The sequence below is a fragment of the Macrobrachium rosenbergii genome, chromosome 43, assembly GCF_040412425.1.
Source record: "Macrobrachium rosenbergii isolate ZJJX-2024 chromosome 43, ASM4041242v1, whole genome shotgun sequence".
NCBI classification, from domain to species: domain Eukaryota; kingdom Metazoa; phylum Arthropoda; class Malacostraca; order Decapoda; family Palaemonidae; genus Macrobrachium; species Macrobrachium rosenbergii.
The window spans coordinates 48693008-48716621 of record NC_089783.1 but is presented as its reverse complement, the minus strand read 5'-3'; the positions used below and the strand labels follow the sequence as shown (position 1 = coordinate 48716621).

Here is a 23614-nt window from a genome sequence, read left to right as displayed (position 1 = left end):
AATGCACTATAGCAAATCATTCTTTTGCTTTCCCTGAAGTTAGTGGGTTCAGTTTGCTCTAATGAGCAGTCATCCATTTTCATCAGTTTTAGTTCATTAAGTAAGGAAATATAAGTTATCTTTGTGTAGATTTTACTGGTAGTTATGTATGTAAGTTGATTGTTTTTCCATTATTTTTTTGTCACTTTTGTACATTGTGTTCTTGTCAGAATGTTGCCAAAAATGATATTAACATCTCATCTGTGGTGTGTTCCGTTTGTTAACCCAAAATGCTTATATTAGTATTATGAATTTGTTCATTGTGATTACTGAGTAAAATTTGTAGACTCTCATATGAGTCATTCAAATGATTTGTTTGTAAACAGCCAGTGAAAATTGGAGAAAGGTAAGGTTAAGGAAGTGAAACATATGAAAGGAAAAGGCATAAAGGAAAAATGGCGAGGGCCAAAAGGTTGCTGCAAAGAACCTCTAGTACCATCTATAGTATACCACACAATTCAATAGTGTGTATGTGTGCATGTGTATACTTACACCATGTATAAGTGCACGTGTATAAGTGTAAACACATTAGCTGTGCATTTGCTCACTATTCTCTTTCTGTCTCTAATTTATGACTCCTTACTTACCCAAAACACACCATTGATCAACTTTGGCAATTAAATATTATTGGTTAAAACATTTGGCAAATGGGTAATGTAGCATGTTTATGGATTGTCAGAGAAGTACACCCAACCTCTTTCCAGTCTTTTAGGGCACCTTCCAGATATAGTAGGACACTCACCACCTTTTCTTGCAGTACCTCCCTCCTAATTAGTGGGTCTCTAGATATGAGAGGTAATGGCTTGTCCCCCCCATAGGAACAAATTTAGGCAGTCCTCACTTATCGGCGGGATCAGTTACTGGCGATCTAGTTTTACGGGACTGGATCATAATGTGGGTACTACCTGTTGGCTGTTTAAACTTTGGGTGTAAACTTACCAAGCCTACATACTGTAAAAGAAAAATGCAAACTGTAAGTTGTTAACAGGATCTACCTGCAAAATGTCTATGTGAGGTAAGTAAAAGTTGTGCAACCTTATTTTTACTTTACATTTTTTTCCAAAATTTTGTCAGTCAAATGTGGGGACATCTTCAAGGTCAGTTTCTCTTTGATGCTGGGAAATACAGGACATGTATATAGAGTATTTATATATGCACATACATACACATAGTTTAGAGTGTACTTGTCCATCACTTATACAAGTACTAGATGTATAAGGGGGCTGAAGTAAATTGTTTTATATAAAATGTAAATTGATAACTAGCATGAGAAAGTGATCCTGAAAAAGCATCCGGAGAATGATGACAGAGCTGTTCTAACAGCACTGAATGGCCTCAGAAATTAAGAAGTATTTTATTATATGACCATAGGTTCCGTAGGTAGTATGTGCAGTGAGACTATCTCCTCTGTGTCAAAAGACTGGTGAGTCAAGGATCAACGATATAGATATGCTTACATGTGAATGATGTAGTTTTAAAGAAAAAAACAATTTATGTTACTACATTTTCATTTTGTGTAAAAATGTTTAAATTGTTCTTATAAATACCCAATCATTATAAATGTAAAAGGTCAGAAGAAATGCGTAGGGTTATTTATATATTCATTAGTGTTGAAAAATGAATAAATTGGCTGAATGAATATTGACAGTTTGAAATCTCATGTTGTTGTCAATATTTCATGAAAAAACAATCTACCTTAGATAAAACTAATGATGGTGTATATTAAACAGAATTATTGCAGATGAATAATCACCTTTAGTATAATTTTTCCTTTTTGTGGAAGGAAAATTAATATTTTATGCTTATTGCAGGGACTTATATTAAGGCAAGAAGGAAAAATTCAGGAGTCATTTGAGCTTTTCCAGCTTTGCAATATTCTGAATCCAAGTAGCATTGAAAATATAAAGCAAATGGCTCGAGCACTGTAAGTATAAATGAGTAAAACTACTTGGCATTGCATTTTGTATCAAATCAAGTAGGTATTTAAATTAAGATTTACTCACACAAAGACAAGATAACCTTGACAGAACATTGCATCATAATAATACTCTTAAGAAGGTATCCTAATTCACAATAGAAAATCACATGAGAGCTCTTGTTTTTGTTAGGTTTCTTTTGGGCCGTCATAAATTGGCTGTTGAGGCATACATTCAAGCAGAAAACAAGTGTGATAAAGCAGATTGGGAGATTCATCACAATCTAGGTAAGTGAGACTTTTGTTCATTACAACCTTATCAACGATGTTGCAGTATGTCCACAATGTTGTGTGCAATGATTACTTAATTCTGTCTCTTCATGAAAAAGTTTTCTGATACTAGTGCCACCTTGACTCTCAGGCATCCATTTATGAACCATCTCATAATATGTGAGTCAGCCCACATGGCAACAGCTTTGTAGAGCTCTTCCCAGTTTATTTTCTTCAACAAAATTTGTTGTCTTTATTTTTGTTTCTAACTATCTTTTGTTTTAGTACCACTCTAATTCAGCCTTTTTCATCATTATTTTGTTAGAAAGTGTAAAAAATATGAATGAAAGTGCTGAATACTGATCTTCTTATATGTTTTCCAGTTTTGCTGTTATCTACCTGTAGGTAAATTAGACATTCCTCTGTTTCTTATATATCTTGCATTGGAGCAAAGTCTAGTGAATATTCAAGGATTATTTTATAAAAAAGTTAAGTATACCTTAGTTTAACCAGACCACTGAGCTGATTAACAGCTCTCCACGGGCTGGCCCGAAGGATTAGATTTATTTTACATGGCTAAGAACCAACTGGTTACCTAGCAACAGGACCTACAGCTTATTGTGGAATCCGAACCATATTATAACGAGAAATGAATTCCTAACACCAGAAATAAATTCCTCTAATTCTTCATTGGCCGGTCGGAGAATCGAACGATTATTTTATAGATTCAGAATTTTGATATATAAGACTTCTCAGTATTTTTATGATTTTGTTGATTACTGTTGACTTTTAGCAGTCAGTAGTTAACAGGCTGTGACAGGTCTTCAGTTGGGTTAATCTCTCCTACTGTTTTACCATTGTTTTTTTCTTATTTTGATCTTATTTTGTGTGGAAGTGTTTTTAAGGATCAGTTATGTTGGTTTAGCACTTTGTAGGTTGTTGTATATTTCATGTATTTTGTTTTATATAATATATTTTACTAAATTTGATACCGGTAGACATTCACTAATCCACCTTCCTTTAACGTGTTTCCTGCAGTAAGCATTTATTTATGATTTACTTGCATTTAGCCCAAGTTATAGATCCAGTGTGTAATTGAAGTGGATCCCATGCTGTTGGAATCAGTGTGTGTGTGTGTGTGTATTTGGGGCATAGCCAAACTACAATGATAAAGGCTAGGCCATATTACTCTCCAAAACGTTAGGCTGTAAGTCATACATCAAATTAATAAATACAGTAGACTGTGATGATAACCTATGGCATAATGATACATATTTACAAATTAACAAAAGCAAGAAAATGATGAGGATAAATTGGTAATACAGTGGACCCCCTGCTTATTTGTGGTTCAACATTCGCGGATTCAGTTATTCGCGGTTCAGCATTCGCAGATTCAGTTATTCGCGGTTCAACATTGGCAGATTCAGTTATTCACAGAGTTTTCTGTGGAATGTATTTTTCAATAAACTGTGAAAAATTTGGTAATTCGCAGATTATTTCATCAAGAAATATTCACAAGTCACTGTATTTTCATGTTATTTACATGACTAAATACTTTTTTATGATAAAAAAATGATTTACTAATTTTCAAATATTAATATTAATGTAAACACGACAAAATCTCAATAAAAGTTTTTTTAATGCACATTAAATATTTAGGTACAATACTGTACAGCACCTGTGAATTCCTAGTGTTTCCCTTATGGACTGTAAAAAGAAAATGGGCCAGCTTCAATACTGTATGAGAGAAAATGGTTGTGCTTGAATTTAGGGGAACCTTATTAGTTTTCACATCTAGCTGTGAGCCATATATTTTGTAAATCTTTATACACAGAACAGATGAGTTAAGTATACACTATTCTTATTCCACAGGAACTTCACAGATTTCTTGTTGCTTGTAATGAGATGTCATTGGAATTCTTTGGAGAACACAGTAGCCTATGGCTTGTTGATCCTTTATCGAATGGAATTCAGACTTAGTAAAATCATTTCAAGTTTTAAATTGTATGCAGAATTTACTTATCAGTATTTTTTGTTTTGGTTTACTTATTTTATGCCTCAAGTTTTCAGATAAGAGGAGAACTTTGATGTTCTATCATACAAGCAGAGCTGAATGTCTCTTAATTCTGTACAGGAGTATGTTACATGCATCTGAAAGAGTATGACAATGCAAGGGAGCAGCTCATCTTTGCTCTTGAACAAAACAAGCACCACCAGACTTTTGCCATGTTAGCGAAACTTTACCTTTTGGAGAATGATGTTGCCTCTTCCATAAATACCTACCGAGCTGCAATTGAGTAAGCTTATATATATTTAATTTTTAAAACCATATTTGTGAACAATATTTATATTAGAAGAAACCTGTTGTTCTTAGTAAAATTTGTATTTTTATAATAATATAAATTGAAACATTTACTTATTTGTTTCACCACACATCCTTTATTTATAGATAGCCCACATTTGTGGTTTTCGGATGCCCCAAAACTACAGTCTCTTGTTTTTCAAACAAAAGTTTGTTGATGGTCCTGCACATGTGTCTTGCAAAAACTCCATTAGGAGGGACTTGCATTCTCGTCTCAGGAGTTGACTGCTTTGAAGTCTAACAGATTTTGCTGTCACAGGTGTCTTGTCTTGCAATGAGAAGACCTTGTCCAGGAAGTTGTTGGGGTCTTGAGTTAAGGCCCTGACCTTTTTAGCAAACTAGCATACCAACCAATAGGCTAATTTTGTCATTCGGAGGAGAGATAAGGTTATCTCCCTCTTTTTGAGACAGGTTTCTTAGGAAATTAGCCTCTAATTAAGGAACTGGATTCTCAGGACTCTGTTATCAATCAAGCAATAGCCATCAAGTCTGTTGTAGAGGCTAGGTTGAGTAGACCCTTATCATCTGAGATGGAGAAGAAACCAGGGTTTCAGAGACCCAGGCAGCCAGCTCAACTTACTCTCATCAGAAGTTCTGAGGAAGCCATCCCAATTTTTTGTACCCCCCAACCTCCCAACCACAGCCAGGAAAGGAGGAAAGGGGAAGAGAAAGAGAGGGAGTTACTGAGGCTGGCTGCCCCTTCCTCAGCTGCCATGAGAAAGGGATTGCCTGTTGTCTCTCAATGGGCCAAGTGGTAGAAACGGGGCGGAGCCTTTTGTAGTATATGTTTTTCAGGATGGATACAGGCTTCTGCTTTAGGACCTTCATCCTCGCCCTCTTGAACACACCAATACTGTATATCTTATGCTCCAAATTCGTGGAAACCTCAGGCCTTGTTGGCGTAGATGGAAGGGATGAAGAAATGAAGAAGGTGCTTCTGAAGCAATAGATCATCAGTTACCTGGTTTTTACAGTTGGTTCCTTCTCGTAGAGATGTCATCAGGGGTTTGGAGAGAGACTTCGTTTTCATTTGACCACAAAATAGGTGCCCTGGTTAACTGGTTGAAGTCTGATCTTATCTCCTGGGAATGCTTTTTGATTCAGAAGCTGTGATTACTTTCCTGATGGAGTCTCATTTAATATAATTAAAGGAGGTAACAGCACAGTTCCTATCTTAGCAGGAACAAGCAGCTCAGCTTTGGCAAATAGTCATGGGATATCCTTACAAAGCTCATGCCTCACAGGTGGAGTCACCTTCGCTTGCTTCACTGGCAGCTGAAGCAGTATTGGTTGGCATACCAAGACTGCCCTTCTCAACCTGTTCCTCTGGGTCATGGAATTGGGGAATGTTCCTTGGTTTCTTTGAGGGGTAACACTCCCCAGGTAATGATGTCTAACTCTTCAGGTTCATTTTTGCCCTCAGTTGCTATTCCTCTTCCTTTTACTCCTGGATCTTCCCCTTCTAGGATTGTTAGTTCCCCAGAGTTGACAAACTGTTCATCCTACGCTGTGTGTGCCATACAAGTATCGTGTGATGGTGCCCTTAATAGCACCATTGCCACAAGGTACCTGTGGCATTTAGACTGCTATGCTCTAGTCATATCCTTGAAAAGCTATTAATGGCCTTGGAAACATAACATTTAAAATGATAAAAGTACAATATATGTAAAATTGATTTGTCTAAAAATATTATTCTAAGTGCATATATGTTACTGCCTTTAAAGAAAACAGGGTGCCTGTTTATGGAAGAAACATTGCAGTGTATGTGACTTCACAAGTACCATTTGATGCCCTTAATCACATCATGGCATTACAAGGTGCCAAAAAATTGTCTGTTATAGTGCTTATAGTTGTAGTCATTTACCTAATGTATCCACTTATTACATTGTCAAGTTATAACTTTTCAGCTTCAGTATCCTTATCAAAATTAAACTATTTGGGGTAGCATTATGAGGGTGAAGGATGTTATGTTAGTATTATTTACCATTATATATTATTTAATATAATAATAATAATAAATATATAAGTCATATAAAATACCATATTGCAGCTGCAGTGTTATGCAAGGTGTCTTACTATTTGATAGTGAAATTGTACTCTTATTACTGTATTTGCACTGTGATATTTGTACTTACTGTTGTTAACCAAGAATGCTTTTGAATAGGTACTTTCCTGAAAATGGAGACCTTCACACAACTCTTGGTTTGTTGTTTATGCAGACTGGCAAGCATCAGCAAGCTTTTGAGCACCTAGGGACAGCACTAACTTTTGACCCAAACAACACACGTGCCTTACTTGCAGCGGGTTCTATGATGCAGGTGAGTAATACCGTTTCATTCCTTGTGCATGTATTGTGTGACCTAAGTTTAGTTGCTCACTGCAAATAAAGAATTAGCACTGTTGTATACATTAAAAATGGAAATTAGTAATGTGGATGTTAGAAAGATCTGTGTTCACTTATTTTCTTTTTCTACTTTGTCTGTTCTTAAAAATAAGGTAAATATTTTTTATGGCATCTAATACCATGAGTATAAAAAATTATGAAATTCAAAGAGAATGGTAGCATGGGTAAAATTCCAAACACGGCAAAGACACTCATTGAAACTGGCAGTTTGAGGGTTACTGATTTCCACTGGGTAAATGTGGGTAGAGATAGCCTCTTGATTGGGTTATCAGACCACCTGAGAGGAGAGGGGTTCTCCCTTTAAGCTTCTGACCTCTGACAGGTAGAAACAGGGATTAAAGTACAAGCATTTATGTTTGTACACAGAGAGAAATATACATATAAAATGGTACAGGCTATTGGAATGAAGGTCATACATGCATGGTTAGAAAACTGGCATTGCAATACAGTACATACAATGGTAATAATACATAAATTGTGACAATAATATTAAGGAAGATATATGTGCGAAAGTCATATGAGAGGAGTTGTTTCTTTTGTCCAAGTGCTTCATTCACGGGTTCCTTGTCACAGGATAATGGTGGTTGCGGTGTGGGGGTGTGTGTAGGGTCCACATGGGGGCGCTACAGGACTTTATTGCTCCACTTTTCATCCAGAATCAACTTATTACAAACAATTGAGTCATGTGTTTCTCCCATTACTTTGGCATAGCATTCAGCATTGGGATCCATCTCCATTAAAAGCACAAAGGCTTTGAAAGTGTGCACGAAAACCCACTATGCCATGTTGATGGTGAAGTGCCGAGGTTCTGGTTTTGGTGCCTGCGCCTCATTGTGGCACTGCTGCTCATGAAGTAGCACAGATTCCTTGTTTGTCTGTGGTTGCTTGTCTACCTCAAATAACGAGACAAAATCTTCCTCCTCCAAATCCATTTTCTGCTTGTTGCTCAATGTCATTGAGGCTTTGTTCATATCTGCCTGAGCAAATCCCCAAAAATTGTGAACAAATTAAAAGTACAAGTTGCCATTCTTATCCGTGGTTGTAATTTTCTGAGTGGCATTCGTATTCAGGGTTGCCTTGTGGTTGTCATACCCCTTCCAAAAGTTTTGACTATTAATTCTTCATTAATACGCATTGTATCTGCAGTCTGTCTAAATGTCTGTCAAAGATAATAGCACTCGAAGATGGCAATGATCTCCTCTCCATGGGTTGTAAGATAGAGGTGTGTTGGCTTCGGTCAAAACTGACATCTTGATGAGGTTTTGTGAGTGACCAGGAGCATTGACCAAAATATGAAGGATTTTAAAACAAATGCTTTTTTAATACAATATTTCTTCACTTGTGGTACAGAGCGGTTGGTTCTTCAAAAATAATGATGGTCACGTGAGCCTTGGGATATCCCAATGATATACCAGCAGTGGCATTGGTAACCCATGCAATTGCCTCCCAGCAAAAGGGTCAAAAATGCCCTTTTGCAACTTTGAAGCTTGGCATAGCCTTCTCCCCCATGGATATAAATGAGCAATCTGACATTTTCTCCTAATAAAGACTGATCTCATGCACATTAAATATTTTTTCTGGAAGAAACTGCTGCTCCTCTATAATCTGCCAACATAGCTGAAAATTCAGATGCTGCTAACTCATCAGCCAAAGCACTTTTGCGCTGTATCTTCACTACATGAAGATTGCTGCAGTTTGAACTACTTGAATCATCCTGAACTTTCCTTGAATTCTGTATCTTTCTCATCAGGAAGCTTTTTCTTGAGGTTTTCAAACAAAGATAATGGTTACTCCTGAATCAACAGCTAGCCTTGTGGAGATATGCTGACGAGTCTGCCATTCAGTTCAAAGAGAAAGAAACTGTTCCCTGTATTCTTAGATCTTGCGTTATTTCTTGTTGGTGGTGGTGCTTTTCATCCATGGAATATTATCCTTGAAGTTGGCTAAAATCTGTTGCTTACTATGAATAATTGATGATAATATTACTGTATTCAACTCAAACCAAGAAAACCTGCTATGGTAGCAACCTTTCCCCCATTTTCTTAGCATTTTACTAGGAAACCATATTCTCCAATGGAATAGCATTACACTTTTTAGCACCAGCTCTAGAAACTTTCATTGAAGAAATGGCACTAATTATTCAAGATATATGTTCAGTGCAAACAAGACACTACAAAACACACCAAGTGCCTGGATTTGGAATTGTGCAGCCAAATGTCATGTGCTAGAAGAATTTTTCTTATTTTTAAGCTTTTGATTAGTTTTAATCTATGTATATATTACTGTTCAGTTATATTATTTTGTATCTTTTTTGTTGATTTTTGTTTATTTATGGGTGATGACTGAATGCTGGAATACATACAATACATCCAACTGTAAAGTATATGGTAAATGTTATATTGCCAAATGTCATGTAAATAAAAAATATTTTCAGCATTTTTAAGTTTTTAAATGATTTTATACTGCACATTTCATTATTGAACAGTAGTATTTAACAATTGTTTTTATATGATTTGGCACTTTTAATTGATTTTTGTATTTTTATTTTTCCTTGTTATTTTTAACAAAAACCACTGTAAAGTAGAAAATAGTGAAACTCAAATCGACATAACTGGAGGTATTACTTTAGGCCTTGTGTGTGCATGGCTTTGCTCTCTCTAGTAATGGGACATTTTTATAAGTTATAAAAATGCCATGTCAGGAAAACCAGAAATAATAGTGTGAGTTTACTTTAGTATCAGTTTCTTTTATCCTTAAAAGTTTTGCATGCTAATTAAATGGAATTTGAATTTGCGTTTTATTTTTACTGTATTAAAATGAATAGTTGGTATTCATGTGGTTAATTCTGGTTATTCAAAAATCATGTTTTTAAGTCGTTTCATGTATGATGTATGATGAATAATCATGCTGTAAATTTGAAAATAAAGGTATTAAAGCCATTTTTTGGAATTTACAGTACTATACCTGAGATTTGAATACATTTTCACAATGTAATTGACTATTTTGAAGAAGCAGTCTCCAAAAGATGCTCAAGTGTATTTTATGATATTTTTCTTATTTTGGGCTTCATGCACATACTTTTATTTTGCTTTTTGTTTTATAATGTGCACTTATTATTTTGTTGCAGATCATGTTTAAAGGCTAGAGTGATATTTATGGTGTGGGTAAGCTTTTTTTATGTTATGTGAGTGAATATGAATAATCAGTACTGTAGATCATAAATACTTTGAAATATATGCAGTATGATCAATTTTGATGCCATGTAAAATTCACTGAATGCTGTTTCTCATTGTGTTTTTCGAACATTTTTCAGAGTCATCAAGATTTTGATGTTGCCCTTGCTAAGTACAGAGTTGCTGCACAGTCTATTCCAGAATCACCTCCTCTCTGGAATAATATAGCAATGTGCTTCTTTGGGAAGAAGAAATATGTTGCTGTAAGTTTTTTTTTTATTCCTTCTAATACATGGAGTCTCTTCTTAGAGAGAGTGAAACGTAGACTGAGACTGGTTTATATTAATAAAACTATGGCTTGACATAGACATTTTTTTGTTTGGATCTGGCAAGAATTTTTGATAAAGTTTTTCTTTGCTACAACATATGATTAATATGCTCATATGTTTCTCAAAGTGTCTGGTAGTTTGTTCATAGCAGTTGCATCAATGTTATTTCCATTTCACTGTCTGCAACAATCCTTAAACTTACAGATTTTTAAGGAAGTTTGATATTTGTGTACAGTATCCTAATCATATTTTAATGCTAATCTTTAACCATTTTTTCGTGACACTTTTGTTTTTAAATTGAGGAAATGTGGAAGAAAGAGCTGAGGTGTGAATGCTTCACATTTTACAGTATTAGGTTTTTGAGTTCATGGGTGACTTCATATAAATGACCACATACTTCTCAATCTCCTATACATCTCACTCTCAGCAGAGGGTAGCAAAGTATTTATCCTTTCTGTATATTTATGCTTTTCTTGCTGGCCATTAACTACTTAACTCCAACAACAAGATTCCTGTGAAAAGAGCATGAGAAAAAGAGACAAAGGATTGGGAAAAGGCAAAGGATTTGATGGAAGACAGATTGCATATTTCATATAAATGTATTTTTTAAAGATTTACAAAGCTGAATTCTTTTATATGGATTGCCTTTGGTGACAGAATTTATAGTAAGCCTAATCTTGTAGCAGCCCTAATAAGATGATAAAACAGATTTTTGCAAATAGCTGATTAAAAAGGGCATATATATATGTATATATATATATATATATATATATACGTATATGTACTGTATAACTGAATCACAAAAATATGGAACGTGATGAATATGTAAATAAAGATAAAATCCACGAGGAAAGAGAAACAGTGGAGTGCAGCACTCCATTTTTTCTTTCCTTTACGGATTTTGTATTTATGTATGTATGTATGTATATATATATATATATATATATATATATATATATATATATATATATATATATATATATATATATATATATATATATATATATATATATATATATATATATATTTTTTTATGTCCTGTACATTCAATTATTTGTCTAAATGTTTCATGTTATATGTAACTTTGTCAAGAGAAGTGTTTATTAATCAGAATTAGCTACAATTTATTTCCATAATGAAAGGTATTATAGAAATTCAGTCTCTCTCTTCATAAGAATGTTTTTGTGTACATTCATCTTCAAATTCATTTATATTTATTAAAATGTTCTAACACCTATGCATGTACTGAGTGTTTCTTGTATGAAAAAAGATTAAATTATAATCCTTTTAATTAATAAATATTGCTTTTGCTCTTTTTATTTTATACTTTATATTTAATACTTTATATCATTTTGCTCAGGTGAGTTATTGTTTTTTATTTTTTTTTTTCATTTTTTTTTTGTCCTGTCTTTATGTTAACATATAATTTTACATGAATTAGTTAAAATCAAACTTTATCTGCCATATAATATGTTGATATTTTTTTTGCAATTTCAGGCAATTAGCTGTTTGAAACGAGCAAATTACTTGGCACCTTTTGACTGGAAGATCTTGTATAATCTGGGCCTAGTTCATCTAACAATGCAACAGTATACTTCGGCTTTCCACTTTCTATCTGCTGCTGTGAATCTTAGACCAACAAAGGGGCATATCTTCATGTTGCTAGCTAGTATGTATTTTGATGACCATATACAGTACTGTAAGTACAGTGTACTCTATATTTGTACAAGCTGTTTTAGATGCAGTGATTCCTTTGCAGACAACCAGTCAACTACATCATATTATTTTATAATTTTCTGTTAAACTTTAAGGTGGTCATCACATAAAAACTAATGGCTTAATTCAAATCAATTTTCATTGACATATTTTACAAGTCTCATTAAACAAAAGCCCATCATTTCACAACAATCTATTACTTAAAATTAGCCAACATTTATGGTATTCAAATCATGTAGCTGCAACAAGCTATCTGATATAATGAACAAAGATGGCAAGCATCACTGCATATGGGTGGTTTGGTCCTCTAGCCCCTAATAGTGATTGCAATTAATGTTTATCTGTAGTTTTTTTTTTTTATATAATTTTCAGGAACTTTATTTCTTTTCAGTCTTTTCCTCACTCATGTTATGTGTATCCTTATGTTGCAACAAGGTGATTAAAGAAATTCTCATTCAGTTCAGATTCAGAGGTATAATTACCAATTACTGATTATAGAACAGCCGATTACCCTAACTTCTGGCCAGTATTCTCCAGTCTGACAGTCACACAAATTTTTTAAGTAGAATTTCTCTGATTCACTGGGTTTGCAGCTGTTACATTCCTTATACTTTGGTAAGTTATGATTTCATTACCTACCTAATTAGCAAATGATAGATTAGTTACCACAAAGATAGCTTTGTTCATTTTCTGCTAAGTCTGGGTTTTGTGATTTTCATGTTTACAAGCTAGGTTAATTTGGTCCTTAGCTTGATTAATGAGGTGTTTTGGTGCAAATTTTCAGTAGTTTTTTTTTTTTACTTTACAATTTTAAATAATACATGTTTGTTGTTAAAAAAAAAAACTACTAATCATACCAGTCTTTAAAAATATGTTAATAGCTTTAAAAGCAAGAAAAAATGGCAGTGCCCCACAGTCGCAGCATATGCCAACATATTCATTAGCTGACAGCGAAGGCAGCGAAGACTTTATTTGTAAGAAAAAGAGAAAAACAACAGGATACATAAAGGTCACTACAATACTGATACAGTACTAGTTCAGAACTAACAGCTTATGTACTAATGATGGATATTGATATCTGTTAGCAAAAATTGTGGCAATGGGAAATCCAGAAAAGTACATTTCTGTTCAGTCTTCTTAAAATAGCTTTGTTTCTTGAATACTTATGCTGGAATTTGTATTTTTAAGCTAGAAATTTTGTAGGCATTGTTCATTGACTGTTGTGTAAATATTCACTGGTCATCATTATCTCATCTTCATGAACAGTTTTACATCAGCTTTTTCTTTATAGGGTTGAATGTGAGGTGAAGTCTCTTTACTCCTCTTTCTGTGCTCCTGCTTAAATTCATGTTTAGTCTGGGTCTTCATCAATCCCCTTTTTATATGATTTCTTTGGCCTTCCTTTGTCCTTCTGTTCCATATCTACTGTTTTTCTGACCAGCTGTTCTTCATCCCCTCATTAAATGTCCAAACCATCTCAATATAGCCTTATAATACCATATCTCCATCAATTTCTATATGGTAATGTGGTTTCATCGTAATCCATCCATGTCATTGTATGGTAACAGTTTTCATAATCTTCAGTTTCCTTATTAGTGCCCAGGAATCTTCTGCATAGAGTAGTAAAGGCTGTACATGCCGAGAGTTTTTGTTCTGTTTACTCTATTTGCTAATGGAAAATTTTTATATACCACTAGTCTGGTTGTCTCTCCATGTCATCGATGCTGGAGGTACTCTCTTACTGTTCTGTGAGCTCCTGCTGTACAGTCCATTGTGTCCCCAAGGTGAAGGAAATTATTTACCTCTTGGAAGACCAGCACATTCATTCAAACAGGTTCTCAACTTACCTCTCTGTCCATTTAAGGCGACCTTTTTCATTCTCTCTCTGTCCCCCAAGTCTTCTTTGCCTTTGTCCTGGTGGGATGTGTCTTTGGAGGAAAATCAGAGTGTTTAGAAATGTAGCTTCAAAGCCTTATTATGACTTACAGGGACTCGTGGTATGAGCACCACCAGATATATCTAATTTTAGAAATGGCATTACCAAACTAGAATGCTAGGACTTATACAGGCAGCGCAGTTATGCAGTCTAGTCCATTTAGTATTACAGCATATAGATGATCTTCTAAATGCCACATACCCTGAGCATTCCTTTGCTTATTTGAAGTTATGACCAAAAGCATTTTCTGTACAAACAAGAAAATAGAGACCTGTTGGCATATCTTCTTGTTGACAACAAACCAAGAGGAAGGCCTTCATAACCAGGTCAGACAAAATCTGAATAATCAGAAAATTCATCCCTGATCATTAGATTTCCCTTTGCTGATGACTCCACAGTATCAGCAGCAGACATTGAGCCTGGAATGCTGCCATTGTATAATGAGCACCATCACTTTCATGTAAGTATGACAGAATTCAAGTTTTATTTTCCCATTTAGACAGGAAATAACTCACAAGGGTATATGTTTTAAGGGAGTCGTATTCCCATCTCATAACCAGCAATAAGAGTAAATGCATAAGAAGCAGTATATATTATTGGTGTTCTTCCTTCCAAGCAGATAGGAGTTGTGAAGTTGTTTTAAACTGGCAGAGGATATGAGATACTTTAGTGCAATCCTTTTTTCACTATGCATTGCTTATAAAACAAGATCCTGCCTTTGAATTCTATATTTCTCACAGTTTGTGGATATGAGGTGACGAGTGCTGCAAGAGGCATGAGGATCTAACTGCATATATGCAGAGATGGCTGCCATCATCTTTATTTCAGATGAATGATACTGTCCATTTAATTTAAAGACTGCAAAATGTCAGCTAATTATGGGAATTAGTTTGGGTTTGTAAGAAAAAATTAACTGCAAAAACCAGTTTAATTTTTTGTAGATTTAGGTCTTGTATTGCTGTGATGATATCAGTGCACATTCTTTTATTTTTATGCCAACAGGAATTGTTTGTAGATTTTACACTGGGTATATCTTAAATATAAAAATGAATGTTTGTATGTTAGTGTGTGTGTAAGCTTGTATGTTTGTGCAGTATAGAAATCCAAACCACTTGGCTGATCTAGAAAAAATTTGGCATGGGGCCATCATTTGACACAACTTAGATAGTAGAGTAGGTTCAAACCCATGCCCCATCCCCCTTCCCCTTCCCCCATCCTCCTTCCCCCTTCCCTTTGTAACTTAATGTGGTAAATAAACTCTACAGGTTTATCATATCTCAAGACCATAGAAATATATTATTGAAAATGCTTTTCAGTCACTACAGTAATACCTGGATAAATGGGACATTGGGTACAGTAATATCTGGATGAAAGGGACAGTCACCACAGTAATACCTGGATAAAAGGACAGACCACAGTAATACCTGTTATAGGTGACAGACAGCACAGTAATACTTGGATAAAAGATACAGTCACCACAAGTATACTTGGATAAAAGGGGACAGTCACCATAGTAATACATAGATAAAGGGGACAGACAGCACAGTAATAACTGGGTAAAAGGTACAGTCACCACAGTAATACCTGGATAAACGGGTCAGTCATCACGGTAATACCTGGATAAAAGGGACAGACAGCACAGTAAAGGGACAGTCACCAAAGTAATACCTGTCAGTTCACCATGACTGTTCAGAGGGTGAACATTTGCATGAAAAAAGTAGAACTGTCAGCCGGACCATCAACACAAACCCCTCCCCCTCTCCCTTCTCCCTGCCATCCCCCTTCTCTCTTCCCTCCCCTTTCCCTTCTCTCTTCCCTCCCCCTCCCCTTTCCCTTTCCCTCCCCCTACATGTAGACTCTCATTCAAAGTTTTCCCAGCAGCACCAGGTTGGTCTGCTAGTTTTGAATATAAATCAACTGATAAATAAAAATTTTCTCATACATTATTACCTTATTCTCTTTACAGTTTCTCTTACATATTTGGATGATGAGGAGAATGCTCGACAAGCATATGAACAGGCTGTTAGTTTGGAGTCTCGTGATCCCAGTGTTTGTCTTAATTATGCTGTTTTTCTACAAAATCATGATGATGCTGTAAGTTTTTGTTGCTGTGTTATATATGATAGTCATCATTTTACAATTACTAGTATTCTGTTCTCCTGTAGATGTAACTTCTTTTTTATTTTCAAATTCAGTTTAGGTACTTTTATTTGATTACTTGTCGGGAGCAAAAATTTCAGCCTTTACATGGTACTTGAACTCTCTAACATACTTCTCAGCAGGATCTGTATCAGAACTGGCAGCCGTCCCATGCCTCACCACAGTGTGTATGCCACTTCTCTTCATGAATTTCTTAAACCCCCATGACAGGCCTAAAGCTATTGAGTGCTACCTACATCAGAACTTTTTCAAGAGATCAGTATGTGTCTTGTCTAGGACCTTTGTTTTGTAATTGATTTCATTCCCTTAGCAACATCAGCTGCTTTTATAGCCAATTTACAAATTGTTTATTGGCCACCCCATTCTCCGTACCCAGATCAACCTTTCGGACATCATTTTTGTGTTTTTCTGTTTCTTTTGAATCTATAGATTTTGTAACTCTCCTTACCATGGTGACATCTCTAGCCTCCTTTGGTACTACAATAAATTACATGCAGTACAATTACCTTACACTAGAATTGCAAAAAACACACAGGAGACAGTTGAGCAAATATACACTGAGTGAGACCCGTGCATAGATTGAATCCTTCCTGTTTTTTTCAGTTGGGAACTGTATGCACATGACAATCCTAAATCCATGCATGTTTTAGCAGGTTGTCTTAGTCTGTCTTTAAACTGAGCCAAAGTCTGTTAATATGGTGTATTTTTCCTGAAGCAAAACATTTTTAAGCCAAGTTGTCTGTACATATCACTTTATGAACAAGTAAACTTTTACACATTTTAATAATCTAAGATTTTTTGTACATGTTATACACTGGGACTGTTTCATTGACTCTCACCAGAATTAATGCCCTAGGTATATATGAACCTTCATAGGAACTGATGCTAAAGTGTCTCAGATTCTGAGCTGTGTTCTTTCTTGTGCTCACCCTCACATTTTGTCAGTTCTATATAGGTTTCACATTTCCCGGAAGAGCAAGGGAACTTCTTGGACAGACAGCTAAGGTTATGCATTAATTGATGTTACTCAAGAAGATTGTTTTTGCCTTTCCCTTTGTTGTAAAATCTCAAGTTTCAGGTGCAAAAGATGAGTTCACAGCATTAATTTTTTCCTCCTTAGAGGACTTTTTAAATCTAAGCAAAAATAAAAGAATATGAATCAGTACTTATGCAGGTATTCCCAAATAGAAGTCTTGATCTTAACAATTCTACAGATTATGTTCTGGTTAAAGCTGTAAAAATATTGATAATGACCTCACATCTATCTAGAAAGATTATCTAGATTTCAAATAACTGTCGATTTGTTTAGGTTACCCAGTATTCCTTCCTTGCATCTAAGACTAGTATGCTGAAAGGGAAATTTTTTTGTAATCTTTATAGTAGCAGAGGGATTTTGTTGCCTTTGAGATAGTATCACATGCACATTTTCTTTGGCATATTGTGATGTCGTGTCACTAATAAGGGCACCAAAAGATGCATATTTTGTCATGTGTGCTAAAATGTTTGCTTTGTTAACAGGCATTTTTGGTACTAAGAGTAGTAGTTTAACATTCACTTAATAGTAAAGAATTCTAACATTTTCATAAATATATTTAGCAGTTAGACTTCATGTTAAAAGGACAATTGTAACTAATATTTTATAGACCTAGCCTAATATTAAAACTTTATATTCACAATGTCATTATAAATGAATAATTGGTTCTTAGGGTGTTATACAATATAACTATAAGCACTAGTTAATTGTGCTTCTATTTTGCTTCAAATTATGGTACACTGTCATTGTTTAGAGCATTTTGGATAGTCTATTCATCCTGTGCCAACAAATAGGCTGTTCTTTGGTTGCCAGATGACAACACAACCAACTTCAGTTGTGCCAACAATACTGGCTATGTAGTGTCACCTATGGTGGTAATATACAAGACGATACCAAAATAGATGTCTGAAGATGAAATAACCTTTTGACCTCTGTCTTTCCAGTTCTAGGTATGAGTTTTCCAGACCTGTATATGCAGTTTTATCATTTAAAGAATTGAAGTATCAGGAACAGTTTTGTTAACTCAAGGGTTAATTATAAGTCATGGGGTTGTGTGAAGAAATGAATATCATTAAAAAAATTAAATTTTTGTAGGAAGGTGCCAGAAGAATGATAAATGAATTTGAAGCGAGAGTGGTTAGATTTCGACAAGCTACAGGGGCTGATTTAGACACTGAGGTAAGGTAGTATTCTTGTTTCTGTTTTATTTATTGAAATCCAGTGCATAATTTTTTTTTTCTTAAAAAATTAAATATATAAATAAGAGTATAACTACTAGCTTCTTATATGTACAATTACTGGTAACTACAGTGCTGTGTCACTTCCTGTAAATGTATTGGAATTATGTTACTGTCTCATAAGGGGTAATGACCATAGTGTGTCATACAAAGAATTGTGTAAGTGTATTGTACAGTACTACTAAAGGTTATATGCAGTATCTGGTCCTGCTTCATTTATCAGATGTCATATAAGAATAAAATTTTTAAGCTCATTGGTTTGGTTAAACTAATTTAATTAAAGATTTATGTCTAGAAAAGGACATTTTTCTCTGTAGTTTACTACTGGAGCTAGTGAAGTGAAAACTAATAATTGATGTGCACTATGTCCTCTTTCATGGTGCTTCTCCAGTTGCCCAATGAAAAGATTCTGTAATTCCCATGGCCCCAGACAAGACCATACTGGTTCTTCAGAACATGTGTGACAGTCATCCCATGCTTTATATTAGTTTGGGTGCATTCTGATAAATCCATGTTCAACAAGCTGCTTGGCAAGCTTCTGACTGGTTGCCCATTTGCTACATAAGTACCCATTTCTGATAGATCAGTTACTTAGCATGTTCCTGCCCTGCATCAGCCTTGATAATTGCGATTCTCCTGCTGGGCTTCTTTGAGAACACAGTGGAGGTGGCTATGCCCTGGTCAAAATTCACATCTGACCATTTCAGATTTTCTGTCTCCTAGCAGTCATTGTCCTATTCCATTCACTCCTCTGGTCCTGTTCTTTCTTGCAGATTGTTAAACCAGAGGTCCTCAGCCTTGGAATATAGTTGCATAGTAATTTCCTCAAATTTTTATAAAGTCCTGAGAAAAAACATCAACACAGATGATATTTGTTAAAGCAACTTCAATAGAAATGACATATTCTTTGTACATTTTTTCTGAGCACAGACATATCTTGCCCTGGTTAACAAGTCAGTGGAATGCTAATTAAACAGAAAAGTTGTAAATCCATTTTCTGGAACCTCCCAGGTTTCTACACTGATTTTTGTAGTTTAAAAGCCTTTGGGTTGTTGGGGCCAGTCATTGGCCTGAGGTGTTCTGAGTGAAAAGTTTCTTTCATCCCAACTTCAGTAGATCTCCTAGATGAGTACCTCTGGCTACTCATTTATTCATCTGCCCAGAAAATCTGTCAAGTTGTATGAAGGGACAAAGACTTTCAGTTTTACCACAACTGTTTTATCATATCCACAGCACCACAACATGATTTTACAGTCCAAGCCTTGCTCACAGGCTGGTCTCACTGCACAAGAATTCAGAGGCCATATGACCATAGGCAAGATCATCTTTCATTACTCTTATCGTGAATTTTCTTCTTATGCAGCGCCATAAGAACTATTTCATCACGGATTGGTCAGTGGTGTCTCTCTCTAGGTATACTTTAACTTGGTTGACCTCTGATAATTAAAAGATTGTCGAGATATTACCTCCCAGTTACAAGGAGATATTTTTGTAGCAATAATACCAAAACTTTTCTAAGGTGTTCCTCTATGACCCAGTCCTCAGAGCTCTTCATTGTTGTTTTGTAGACAGGTTAAGGTGCTTGTATCGCATACATGACAAAAAGCCCTTAGACAACAAAGGTTGACCTTCTCACCATTCATTTGAAATGCCATGCGATTTTTTTTTTTGTAATGACAGATTTTCAGAAGAACCAATGAGCAGCAGGGCACCAGGATACAGCCAGTACACGGTGTCTCCATTCAATGGTTTACAAGGATTTTATACATTGGTTTTACCAGATCAAATTTGTCAATAACAAATTTTAAAAGCTTTGTTTTCCCTTCCGATAGTCTGCAGTAGTTTTGGAAGATGGATTCTTTGTGGTACCATCTGGATGTTCCAAAATTTAAACTTTTCAAACACTTCTTACTGGATAAGCTAATGGCATTCAAACTTTCAGCCACTAATTTTTTGAAATGGGCCTAACACTTGATGACACTCATGATTTAAAATTGGTCCAACAGTTAATGACACTCGGGTCCAACAGTTACTCATTGTTTTAACTGTACTCCAGCAGAGCAGCAGCTTACAAAGAACTTTAGCTATAAACTCACTTTACTCCAATGTTTCTATCATAGTGTACAGTACATCCACCATCATACTTTAAGGCTAAATAAGGAACTGCTTGACAAAACTGGAAGATCCCTCAGTCATCCCAACAAGTTCAAGAACTGAGGCTCCTAGGCAAGTCAGTTCCCAAGATCTAATTCTCCTTGAACAGGAATTGGAGAACTCCCAGAATTGAAATTCCTTTCTGTGGGTTTCTTCAGTCCTACCAGTCACCCATTAAACCTCCTTAAGAATGTTAACAAATGTTAAAGTATTGTACCAGTGAACTTGAGGATTTTTTACCTCTTCTCTTTCTGGCATGGCTTAACTTGGAAAGTCATATCATCCATTACCTCCATTGTGCCAGACCCAGCTGCTTTTTTCTTTTTGTTACACCATTTCCTCATTTCCCTAACTCCTTAAAGACTAGCCTTGAGAATTATAGCAACTGTTAAAAGGTTCTGGCCTGTTCTTCTGTCTGGAGGTTTGATTCTGGCTGTTTTCATTTGATTGAAATGTTTTTGGGGCAGTCCAAATTAACCTTTGGTTAGCAAAGCAGTTGCCAGGGCATCTTCTACCCCATGGACTCTCCCTCAAATATTTTAGGTTTTTTCTTGGCATTGCTGTGGCTTTCAGTGGCTAATTCATCTCATCACTTCATACTGTATGGACCACTACTGTGCTCACTATGGGCTTCTGAGCAACCATTTCTCCTTGAGCAAGTTGATAGGATGACAGATTAGGGTAGAGCACCTTCTTATTTATGGGCTCAAGTAGATTGTTGATGAAGTCTGTTGTGTTAATTTTACACACAGTTTGTTAAAAAATATATTTTACAATTTCAAGCCATTGCCTTAGGCAAAACTTCCATTCTCCTCTCAGTGCTGATGCATCAATATGAGGGTACAGTTTAGGAGCATGAGAGAAATGGGGTCTACCGAGCTCAAGATGGGATGTCTTATTCTCTAAGGCAGCAGAATCATCTTAATTTTTTTTTATCTTGACAGTCATCAGTTATGGAACAAAGCATGAGGCTAAATATTCATGATTCAAGAAAAACTTGGTTGATAAGTTTTTAGTAGTGGCAACTATGATTTAGACCATTGTTTGAAGATACATATCTTGTTTAAGAATCTTTTGAGTTTTTTAGTATACTCAAAAATGTTTCACAGTATTTTTATTTATTTTATTCATTGCTCACCTTTTTGTAAAGATCCAGTTATGTCCAAAGAGTAATAGTTTAGAGGATTAGGTCCTCTGTCTGTAATTTTCAAGTACAGCTGTGCTTCATTAACAAGGAAAATTATTTTTTTTTGTAATGCTAATGTTAATGTTTTTTAAAGTAATGTGAACATTATTGGAAGTATTTTTTTTATGAATAATATTTAAATATATTTATAATGAATATAAAATGAATGGATAGATTTTTTAGGTATTATATATAATATATAAAGGAATATTGTTTAATTGAAATAGAGATCGAATAATGTATAAAGTTACTGTTATTCTTTATTTATTTAAAATAGTAAGGGTAACAATTTTATGATTTTCATTGTATCATCAGGTAATGGAAATTGGTGCTAAACTAGCAGCCATTTTGGGAGTCAGTGGAAGTGTCTTTCAAAAGCGCTCTGGGAGAACTATGCTTGAAGCCGAAGATGAAACAGTTTTACCATCTGAAAAGTTAATAATCACAAAGGATGCTGATCAGGTGATTATTTTATTAGTTCAGTAATTTTAACTACTGTGCGTGTATGTTATAATACAGTTCATACATGTATTACGTTTTAAAGTTTCTTCTGCATTTCAGTCTTGATAGTGATGATTGTAACTTGATTTTTTCCAGTTTCATACGTCATAAGAATTTACCTCTTATGTTGTCAAGGATGAAAATACTTTTGTATTTTTTAACAAATAGGGTGTTCCTATGCCATTCAAATAACTTTATGAAGCTGTAGAAATTCTCATACTGTATACTACTCAGTACCAGTGCTTTGTATACAAAGTAATCATTAATCCTACTAATCTCTCTATGTACTTCTTCCAAAGAGAGACTTGATTATTTTCTGTTTTTCTCTTTGTATGTCAAGATCACAGGAGAAATTTGAAAGGTGTGCTTTGATATTTGAAATTGAGAAATTTTGTCATGATGTATGACAATGCAGTTTTACCCTGTGTAAATATTTCAAGTGTGCATGGAAAGATGTTTGACCTGAGCCATTTTACCAAGAGAGATAGTCATTGTAATGAAAGATTACAGTAGTAAATATCATCAGTTGTTAAAGGGAAAAGTTAAGAGGATTAAAGAACTGTAGCTTGCTTTTGACATCCTTTCATCAGAAACCTTGACCAACACCTTATATCTTAAGATATTTAACACATCTCTTATATCACTAGATCCCTTTTAAGCAATCCATATACAGTACTGTCTTTGCAAGTGTAGCAGCACCAGGTTAAAGTTGTAAATATTTTTAAAATTAGGAAGTATTTGGATTGATGGGATATAGATCTGGGTTGAAGGAAGTGGAAGGTAAGCCTGTTCACTGAGGATTCTGCAGCCTTTACAGCAAAACCCAAAGCTCTCATATTATCAGGGAAGACAAAAATTTTGATGCCCAACTTTATTCACCTCTTTCTTGTGGTGGCAAAACAGATTTTCTGTACCACTCTTCCTGATACTTGATGAAGGAGGCCTCATAATTTCCTGGAACTCTGGCTAGGTCTTATACTTCAACTCACTCCATACCTAATACTCCAGGACAAGTTATTTTAATCTGTATCACTAATCTCGTTTTTGCCGCTGTAGTAGTCACTGATGAGAATTTTTTAGTCTCATCTTGAAGTTGAACTTATTTACTCTAGAGTAACTTGTGGTGATTTGTTGAACAATCTCAGCGCAGACTTTTTGAAGTCTATCCACAAGTTACACCTAGGTTCTTCCTTCCTGT

The 23614-nt window shown here is 35.1% G+C and overlaps 1 protein-coding gene across 9 annotated transcripts in view; it reads left to right on the top strand.

Moving 5' to 3' along the window:
* Positions 1–23614, top strand: part of LOC136828873 (Bardet-Biedl syndrome 4 protein-like) — a 47541-nt gene that overhangs the window by 15803 nt on the left and 8124 nt on the right. For 6 of the 9 annotated variants that reach the window (XM_067087155.1, XM_067087152.1, XM_067087154.1 and 3 more), the window contains 9 exons: positions 1851–1963; positions 2148–2242; positions 4359–4521; positions 6751–6904; positions 10304–10426; positions 11990–12161; positions 16111–16238; positions 18433–18516; positions 22231–22377. In XM_067087155.1, the coding sequence (XP_066943256.1) occupies positions 1851–1963; positions 2148–2242; positions 4359–4521; positions 6751–6904; positions 10304–10426; positions 11990–12161; positions 16111–16238; positions 18433–18516; positions 22231–22377 (1179 nt within the window). Of the gene's footprint in view, positions 1–919; positions 1055–1850; positions 1964–2147; positions 2243–4358; positions 4522–6750; positions 6905–10117; positions 10155–10303; positions 10427–11989; positions 12162–16110; positions 16239–18432; positions 18517–22230; positions 22378–23614 lie in introns of those variants that run through there. The other 3 variants (XM_067087157.1, XM_067087156.1, XM_067087159.1) reach the window with 2 other exon arrangements.